The 10,480-nt window shown below is 37.0% G+C and overlaps 1 protein-coding gene across 1 annotated transcript in view; it reads right to left on the reverse strand.

The window, feature by feature from the left end:
• The window catches only part of TPP2 (tripeptidyl peptidase II), a gene marked incomplete at its 5' end in the record, with an annotated part of 42,003 nt that extends 32,785 nt beyond the window's left edge, over positions 1-9,218 (reverse strand). Inside the window, 9 exons of the mRNA XM_009077139.1 lie at positions 680-779; positions 2,612-2,739; positions 3,233-3,309; positions 4,339-4,493; positions 5,732-5,895; positions 6,609-6,733; positions 7,393-7,497; positions 7,915-8,010; positions 9,090-9,218. Coding sequence (XP_009075387.1) covers positions 680-779; positions 2,612-2,739; positions 3,233-3,309; positions 4,339-4,493; positions 5,732-5,895; positions 6,609-6,733; positions 7,393-7,497; positions 7,915-8,010; positions 9,090-9,218 — 1,079 coding nt within the window. The remainder of the gene's footprint in view (positions 1-679; positions 780-2,611; positions 2,740-3,232; positions 3,310-4,338; positions 4,494-5,731; positions 5,896-6,608; positions 6,734-7,392; positions 7,498-7,914; positions 8,011-9,089) is intronic.
• Between the last annotated feature and the right edge of the window lie 1,262 nt (positions 9,219-10,480).

Here is a 10,480-nt window from a genome sequence, read left to right on the forward strand (position 1 = left end):
AAGCAGCTTCTTGGAACAATATACTTGACTGTAAATATACAAACACCATGACAGCTAGAGAACAATTACAAACTCTAAATACAGGTAAGAACTCAGGAAGAGATGCTGTTCTTTTTCTATCACATTCTATCAAATGCTTCTGAGACACAGAATAAAATCTGAAGCTTATGTTGACCCTAAATTTTCTTCTATAGATCACTGAGATAATTGTCTATAGTATGTGAGCTGCCTACTCACATCTCTGCTGGACTCAAGCAAAACCTTTGAGCAAGTTGTGCCATCACAGCAATGTCACTGAAGCCAGAAGTAACACCAGTGCAGTAAAACCATTTCTTTTAGTCTTAAACACTTGCAGAATATTTAACTTCACTACACTAACTCAATGAAATAAATGCTATAGAAAAAACCCTCCAAAAATAAACGTACCCCCAGCCAGATTTCCAAAAACTTTTCAACAACTTTTATCATCTCTGAATAGGTCTGCACTCAAACACACTTTCCTGAAAAATACAGGTTGTGCTGAGGCAGTTCAGTGGTCTTCCTCCTCCTCTTTCAGGAGTTGCAGAGTCCAACAAACAAAGGCCTTCCAAGAACAGCACACTATCTATGCTCGTTCCATGGAAAAGAAACACTTTCATCCTGGTATTAATGACCAACTTGTTCTCTGAGTATAACTTACCTAGGCCCTCTGGATGACCAAGTATATTGATTTGCTGGCAGTTTTTCTCTTAAAGAGTATTCAGCAACCATCATGTCAGGTGATACATAGGCACCAACACCTGTAAAAAAATTAAGGTTTTAGATGTCATACAAATTTTTATAAAAAGCTAAAGTAAAAATATTTGTTTTAAATTCATAACGAGAAGAATTTTTGCTTGACATTTAAAAACAAACACACATTTTTCACCTCATTAAATCCAGACATTTTTGCAAAGCAAGTGTAAAGCAGCACGCTATGCAGTAACAATGCTGATGGCCACATTGTGTAATACTGGAATAGTATACAAACTTCCAAGTTTCACTTTTATTCAGCTGGAATAGAATGCATTCACCTTCTACATTTCTTTCACAACAGCTTAGTTTTACATGTCTCCACGCCCTCCCACACCCCTTTGGCTGTGTTTACACTGTTACAAACGACACCAACCACACCTCAAAGCAATCCATGCGAACTGGTTCATGCTCACACAGCTCACAGCTACACCACCGAGCAAACTACCACATCCATACAACTCAAATACTTTCTTGCGCATCAGTTCAAAGTGCACAGAGTATGCAAATGACTACATCAAAGGCTGATAAATGCATATTTTTATAACAGAAAGCATAGATGCACACTGCAACTATGCCATGTACCTTAAGTGTGCACTCCACTTTGTTTACAGCACAAGCAGCATTAGGATGGTAGAAAACTACCATACCAAGCTGACAAGTTTGGCAAGGCCCATGTATATATTGTCTGAGTAAACTAAGCCAACCTGTCAGCTGTATTTTGCTTTACCCTCAAAAACCAAAAAATCCCCAAGGTTCAGTCCAGATAGAGGACAAGGAGCTGCCTAACTGGCATGCAGAGAATGATCACCCAGTGTCTAAAGCAATACAACAACTAAGCTGAACTGACAGAGTAGATGCACAGCAAGAGCAAAGCCAATGCAGACCTGAAAAGAGCTTGTTAGTTCCAGTTCCAACCCCCAGTTTCAGTAGTGAAGTAATTGCAGATTAACTTTTAGAAAGTAATCAGCATTAATTCTAAATGTCCTCAAATAACATCTCTCCAACTCTCAAGTCCACATGCCAGTCTCCCTGCATGAGAATTCTGAGGTTTAACAAGCATCTTGTGTAATGCAGTAATGAGGCATAAGAGGATTTATATAAAAATTAACACTAGGGAAGCTACCCCTGAATGGTAGACATTTTGGTAGAGTCTCATAACTCAATCTTTCACTAAAGTATCAAAAACACACATTAGCCCATCAGAAAAATAATTTTTATGCTACTAATAGACTTGCACAATAGTGGCACTGTGGCTGGAAGAATTCTTCCTCTAGAAGGATTTGTCTAGGCCCTGATATGCAGTTATTTTATACACCAATTAAAAAAACATTTGTTTCACTACAAACAGAAATTACAATATCTGATGAAGGCAGATAATTCAAAACTGCAGTTCTGGCAATCTGGAATGCATGACAGGACTTTCCAGAAGATTAATTAGAATCCAAATTAGAATTATATTTTTTACAAGCAACAAATGGTCTGAGCAAATTGATGTGCTTAGACAGTTACAGGTAAAAAAGTAATCCTGGAATCTTCAAATAGGTCAGACCACAAAGATTTCTTTTGCAAATTTTACACAAAGCCACATCAAATCAAACCCATGTACCTCCTACCTCTCATTTTTACATAAGTAAGGCCTTGAATTGTAAGAAGATAACCATCTAAATTTGTATACCTAAGCAAACAGCAAGTGCCTCCCTCAGAATTAATCTTGCAGCCCAGCAGTCTGGTAATTTTTTAGATTTACTTCAGCAAACACTGATCTCAAACATGTAACAAAGTCTGAGAAAGCAGAAGCTGAATACTGTCCAATTTCTTTTCCAAACAAATTATTTACCTATTACACTAGATGTTGTTCCACCAGGACATCCGACTGTGGAAAGGCAAGGACCATTATTTCCTGCACTTGAAACATAGATTACGTTGTGTTTCCACACTGCTTCATTAATTACTTCACAAATTCTCCTGAAATAAGAGAAAAAAAAAGTAGTCATTTAATCAACAATATTGCTTTCTTCCAGAGGACAAAACTCTCATTTCTAGTAGAACCTCTGACCAGTCACCAAACAAGGAATATTATGTAGTTTGCTTCCCACACCTAGCAGAGGCAGTTCCAGTACAGAAGCTGACCACAAAAATACCTTGTGGTTTTAAAAACGAGTAACAGCTATGTAATGATCTTAGGACTTCAAAAATAGCCCACATATTATGTGGTGTTGCAAGTACAGAAACTCTATTATTCTAAAATATTATTTTTATTACAACTTCACAGCAGTTTTGATGGGTTTGCTTAACTTTCAATGACAGCTAAAAAAGCAAACTGCAGTTTCTAATGTATATAAATCACTTGGGCCTGGATGAGTCATTCTTACTGACAGTTCATTTATAGAAAACTCAACAAATCTAACTGCTCTTCTGTGAAAGTAAAATAGTTTATACTAACCACAGTACTACTCACCCAGAATTTGGCCAGTGCGTTGCTTCTCCATAGCTATAGTTGACAAGATCACATTTGTATTTTATAGTTTCTATCATCTGATAAAGCAAAAATAAAAGCCAAAATGAATACCAGTCATAGAATAAGTCACTTAAGCAAAGATAAAAAAATCTGCTTAAACTGATCTGCTACAGATATAAGAAAAAAGGATAAATCTCTTGACTCTACAAAATAATTTACTTCAATCAGTTAAGTGCTATTTTCCCCATGAACAAGCAGAATTAAAAAACCCACTCCCTGAACAGCTTATTTTTGCCATGTTCCAAGCTATAAATTAAGATATTACCCTAAGAGCAAACTGCAGACATCATCAGTATTGTCACTAATGTCTGTCCTCAATAACATAAACTCTACCTTCCTGGGCAGTTTGGTTGAACTTCAAAAGTTGAAACAACAATACTGTACATCTTCATGCTGTTATAACAGAACATTCTATGGGCCACAAACACAATTTTTTTATTTACAAGTCCTTGTGTAAAATTTTTCCTCATCAGCTCATTATATAGAAAAGGTCTTGAACCTTTCATCACTAAAAGAAATGTAATTTTTCCACATCCTTACGAAAAAGTTAAAACAAAATCAGCCACACAGGTAGATACTTGTCTCTATTCTAGCTTTATTTAAGTATTCTATAGTTATCTCAGTAACTATAAAAAATACACTCATAACACAAAGAATTTTAAACATGCAAGGAAGAAGTAACTCAACCTAGTCAGGCACACTGCAATTGTCAGTCTGAAAAGAAAAATGGGTTGGACCTCTATGTAAGAGAAAAGCCTTGTTTTATATTAAAACACTAGTCTTAAAATATGCTTTAAAATACATTCTAGCTGTTTTCAGGGGTTTTTTTTTGGCTGGGTTATTTTTGTTTGATTTGGATTTTTTTGAGGGGGGTCTGTTTGTTGAGGGTGTTTTTTTGTTTTGTTTTGGTTTTTGTTGCTGTTGTTGGAAACATTCTAGAACCATAAAAGCACAACCTGTAAGCAAGTAGAGCAGAAAGTGCTTTACAATATTCTACACTTAGGTCACACTGCTGAGATTAAACATTCATTCGGTGAAATACCTACAGCTCTTATCAGGCCAGTGCCAGTTTCCATTGTACTTAGTCTTGTATCACCAATCTTGATTGCAAGAATCTGAGCTCCAGGAGCCACACCATTTCGTTCTGGTTCTTCTGGAAAGTATCCAGCTGCAATACTAGCCACGTGTGTTCCATGTGCTCCTGTGCAAATGAACAGTTGGATCACTGTATGTTTAGTGAACTTCACTTACACCAATTTAATACAGTACAGGTCAATTAATTTTCACTTATTAAGCTATAAATACACATATCCAGTCAGTGGCTGCTCACCAGTGGTGTTTCCCAGGGCTCAGCAGTGGGGTTAGTCCTGTTTAAGAATTTTACTGATGATCTGGCCAAGGGGACCATAGGCACCCTCAGTCAGTTTGCAGACAGCAAGTTGGGTGGGAGTGTTGATCTGCTGGAGGGCAGGAAGGCTCTACACTGGATCTGGACAGGCTGGATCAATGCACTGAGGCCAGTTGTATGAGGTTTAACAAAGCAAACAGCTTTTTGAGGGGAGAAAGGAGGCAGTGGGCAGAGAGAAATGAAGTATTAACTTAATTCCACTAACAAAAGCTACTTCAAAGGCTCAGTGCTTCCTACTCAGTCATGAAAATTATCCCTGAGAAGACTCAGATAACAGGGATTAAGGAAAAAAAAAACCAACAGAAACAACTGAACAGAAATATAGAAAGGAATCTCTCAAAAAATTACCACAGATTTAGAAACCAGAACTGCTCATGCAGTTCTACTGAGATGGGATAGTTTCATGAGGAATTAAGAGCATTTTTCAAATCAAACACATTCATACCACCTTAACCACTCAGGATGCTCCCAAAACAAAAAAAGAATACACCAACATGGGTTCAGAGTGGTTGGAGCTGCTGTGACACCTGACATCACAAAAAACTTTTGTACTAACAAAAATTAAGGTCAATATCCATTTTGCTTGTGGATACCTTATTTAAGATTCCCAAAGTATACAAGCACAAAGGACAGCAAGCAAGCAAGCAAAAAAAACCCAAAACTACGAAAACTATCATCACTCTATACTTAACAGAAGAAACAAAAATGGTATTCTGAAAGAAGGTTCTCTCTATTTTAGGCTTTAAGATGCAGGAACATCTGAAAGAGTACCTAGGTATACACATCCTATGTATACATGCTTAGGTACACAAAATTTACAGTATTTCAAACAAAAATGCAAGCAAGACATAATAAGCTGTTATTATAGGTTTAGTTCAGGAAAACTGAATATCCACCTTCAATGTCATAATAACAAATGCTAGATTAATACAGTTGCCTTGAGCCATCCCAAGCATCAGAATCAGGACCCAATGCTGCTTGTCATAATACCTACACAGCAGCAACACGTTCTTAAGACTACTTTCATTTACCTCCACTTGTCACAATGGAAAGGAGGTTTCCATCATCATATATATTCACAGAATAATTCAACATCTCAGATGTTCCAAAAGATCCGTATTCCTGAGCCTCTTTGTAGGTTCTCAGCACTGTACAGTTAGTTAAGTCACCACTCTCACTTGTGTCTATGCAGGCTCTGTTGACAAAAACAAACAAACAAAATAAAATGGCAGTTTTCCAGGTGCTGTAAACTTTGTTATCTCTTCCCTCCAGCACAGTATACCCCAGTCTTCAAGAACTTTAGTAACATGTTTATGATATCTTACTACTTTAAGTCACTATTTTAAAACTTGCTTGTTTACACTTAGATTCAGAAACTATAAAAATCTCTAAATACTGATTTCCAGATGCTACTAAAGCCAAATAAATCTTGTCTTTGAAAGGTTGTAAATTCACAATTTATTCAAGTAAGAAATTTTACTAAAGCTAACTGTTCAGTTCAGCTGGGACATGAACATTTGAAGTCTTACTCACAGTTTTGCATGATACATATTATCAGTTAAGAGATGTGCCACATCACATCCTGTAGTTTGTGCACAGACATGTTTTGTTTTGGTTGGCTTTTTCCTATCACCACTGGATACTCAAAGCAATTTTATTCTGCTTCAGAAGAAAATCCCTCAAGTTTACACTTCCTTTCATGCAGTCTTTAATAAGACTTTATTCCAGCCCATCTTCATTTGGGATCAGAATTTTGTCAAGCAACTCAATTGATACAACAGAATTATTTTAAAGCAAATAATATTTAAAACACGTATAAAGAGGGCAGATTTAAAAGTTCAGAGTCTTCAATGTAAGCTGTTGTTTCACATGTAGAGCAAGACATTTTAAACAAGTGTAGCCATTTACCTCCAGGTCTCACCATCATTCCACACCACACAATCGTATACTGGGCCAGGATCACTGTATTTTTTCTCAAAAGAATTCAACAGTTCCACTTGATTTTGAAGTTCTTCCTTTATTAGCTTATTTGCCTAATATGGCAACAAAACCACAGTTAGAACATTGCTAAAATTATTAAAAGATAGATAATACTACATTCCTTTCTGATGCTACACATTTGTTCTACCAATGTTCCTCAGGAATGTTAGACTACCCTAGGAGTCACAAACATCTAGTTCAATGGCCTTCACCAGTGCACTGTTTATTTTTGGCCTATTATGTAAAATCATTTCCAATTTCTGTAAGTGCAACATTTAAAGCTATCATTTTTTTAAAAGACTGTAAAATGATGAAGAAGCAACTTGAGGCATTTCTGGTACTTCACTGAAACAGCACACAGTTTATAAAACAAGGATATGTTTAGAAGATTCCAACTTTGAACATGGCAAGGACTGCAGCCTCGAAAAACAACACATCAAATGAAAAATAAAAACTACTGAAGCTATCCTACGAAGTATTCCAAGCAATATCCTTCTCATATTTGACAAGTTCATAAAGTTAGCAGTGTATCTTCTGATTAATTTTAGAAGTCTGTATGAGAATGGTTGGTTGATTGGTTTGCTTACTGTTGTTCAGTCAGCTGCCAAAATAATCATATGCATCTTCACTCACCTAATGAAATATTCTAACCCTGTCAACCAGTAACAAATAGTTGCAAAGAATGAGTTTATAAACTTAGACTTATACAAACCTGTGAGGGAGAGCTATGAGCAGCATCAAACTCTTCTTGTTTCCTACAGGCCTCTGCTAGAGCCAATCTGTGAACAGGGTCCCAGAGCTTTTCCTTACGTTCTTTCTGTAAAATAAAACCAGGTTCCTCAATAGATTGACAAATATATGTCAAATGATGATGCCTATAAAATCATTTGAAAATTCTGATTTGAGACAATGGCTAGAAAAGTTCCATACATAAATAAACATAAGCTGCCACACAAAAAATAGTAACGGTGTCAGTAATTTCTAGAATTTCTGCCTCAATGGACCACAGGGTGAGGACCACTGAGTCATGTCATTCTGCTCTGAAAAAACAAAAAAAAAATCACAGAAGAAATGGATCATGTCAAAAATAAAGAAAAATCAGCAGGTGAATAGCTCTCAAATGCTGGCTAGCAGCCTAAGTGTTAGCAAATCACACACTGTGGTCTCTTAGAAAAATTAAGAAACAGAACAGTGAAATATGACTGTAGAGCAGAAACAAAATGTAATTCCTTACCTGCATCCTCTCCTTAAGAGCTTTAGGATAGATATCATAGCCATTTTTTATGCCAATGTGGTATTTGCCTGAAGGATTTACCCAGTTCGCTGGAATCTACAGGAAAGTATATTCAGAAATAGGTTAAATAATGGCATAAATAAACCCCCCAAAACCCAACACTGTAAGAGGGCTTAGCAGAACAGACTTGCAAATACAGACAATTTAATTCTCTGTCTCCACAACTACTGCACTGTTTCAATAACATGACATAGCAATTTCAACCCAGTTCCAAAAGAATCATTATCAATTCATGTGACAGTCACTGAACATCTTTAGATATCAGTTGCCCTGACACTCTACTTTTGAAACACACAGCCCCAGCAGTGACTTTACAGGGCAGAGGTCTGGGGAAATAACAGCACTATGTATGAAAAGACACCCTAGCATGAAGGAGTACTATGACTAGAAGTCATGACAGACATTTGAATGTCTCATTTCACATCTTGCTGCAATTTAAACTTAGTATATCAGGCCTAGTAACAATAATAAAAGAGCAACAGATTCACCCCTACAATCACCATGCTATCAGCTTTCCTCCTAATTTTGCACAAAGATACCAGGCCCCCATATCACCTCATCAATCCAACCAGCCAGCCAAGAACAGGTCAGGAACATCAGTTCTGTGCACCTGAAACCTCTTGCAGATCTCACTGTATCCTTTCTGAAAACCCTACACCATTTCTGTTCTATGCATAGTCAGAATTCAGTCAGCCTACAACTAAGTCCTCCCAGATTTTCAGTCTCTAGAACTATTTACCACAAGCTTAACACAATTCCTCTTGTAGACTATGCAAATGTGGAAAGTGTCTGATATTTTCAAAGCATGTTAGCATGTTTTCTTCAGCCAGTTTTCAAAACTGTATCGGATATTAATTTGAACAAATAATTAAATGATTATCAAGCCCCTAAAAAACCCCCTCTGTACACCCCCCAAATTCAGCTACAGAAAATAACCAAAATTAAGTCACCATTATGTGTAATGCAGCCCAGATTTCCTGGGGATGGCTGAACACCTGCCTGCCCACGGGAAGTGGTGAATGAATTCCTTGTTTTGCTTTGCTTGTGTGCACAGCTTCTGCTTTCCCTATTGCCTTTCTCTCAACCCACCTGTCTCTGTACCACTAAACACTCACCTTTAAAGTTCTCCCAGAAAGACCAACAATTTCTCCATCCTTAGGTTCTACAATGGTACATGTAGTTACATCACCACTGCCTGTTGTGTCAATTATATCAATTATCTTCGGCTTCCCATCAGTTGTAATCTGAAAAAATCAGCACAGAAAAATTAACATGCAGTTAATTACCCTTCAGCATACAAACAAGGAAAGTTTTAATTGTTGCTATTAAAAATATCAACTAACTTACTTAGACACCCAAACTTTAACTGAAGGACATAAACCCAACTTGAACTCAGTTAAATTTTCAATGAACTAAGACCACAGGTCCATCTTTCTGGATCATATAAATTCACTTATTTCTCATAAGAACTTAGATGAGAAAAGTAAAAGCATTGTATCAGCAAAACACAGGGCAGCCTCAATTTAAAACCAAGACTAAACTTGCATAAAAAAACATTTGCAAAACCTACTATTTGTGTTCAAATTATTTACTGCATTGCTCCCATCCCCCCAACCTGGCCAATTCTTACAGTAACCGGTGCACAGCTAACAAAATGAAAGGTGCTGAAGTACATGCTCTCACAAGCTCAAGTCTCTTAAATGTGCTTAAACATAAAAAGAACACAAGTTACCATCACCTTGTTTTTCCTGTTTCAAGGATTAGCCTTCATGTTTTAGCCAATCTGAACGGTTAGTTCTCTCTATACACCTAATACTCGTATGAGGAGTATTTTTACCAGGGTGAAGACAAAGAGAATGGACTACCTATGAAGAGTTTATGAACATAAATTTAAAGCCTCCTCAACTTTAATCAAAACTAGCCTTGATGGACTTTATAGTAGTTGCAGGTAACTAAAAAATATCAAAAAAGAAACTACTAACCTATCTAAAGTTCCTTTCATCTAGAGAAACCTCCTACACAATTACCAAGAGTATATTAAGCATTTTTTTTTTAACATATAATAAAAAATACCCACTGTTACCCTCTTGTAATAACATGCTTCATCTAGTAGCTACTGTATTAGTTTATTCAGCAAGTAAACTGTACTCCACATTCAGCAGCATTTGTTTGAAGGGCACTGTGAGTCCAGAGGGCTGGAGCACCTCTCCTATGAGGACAGGCTGAGAGAGTTGGAGTTGCTCAAGCCTGGAATGAGAAGTCTCTGAGAAAACCTTATAGCAGCTTCCCAGTGTGCCTGTAAGAACTTTCCACAAGGACAAGAGGGAATGGTTTTAAACTAAAGGAGTGTAGATTCAGACTAGATATAAGGAAGACTTTTTTTCCTACGAGGGTGGTGAAACACTGGAACAGGTTGTCCAAAGAGGTGATAGGTGTCCCATCCCTGGAAACATCCAAGGTCACGTTGGGCAGAGCACTAAGCAACTGACCTAGTTGATGATGTCCC

Source organism: Acanthisitta chloris, unplaced genomic scaffold, assembly GCF_000695815.1.
Source record: "Acanthisitta chloris isolate BGI_N310 unplaced genomic scaffold, ASM69581v1 scaffold20646, whole genome shotgun sequence".
Taxonomy (NCBI): domain Eukaryota; kingdom Metazoa; phylum Chordata; class Aves; order Passeriformes; family Acanthisittidae; genus Acanthisitta; species Acanthisitta chloris.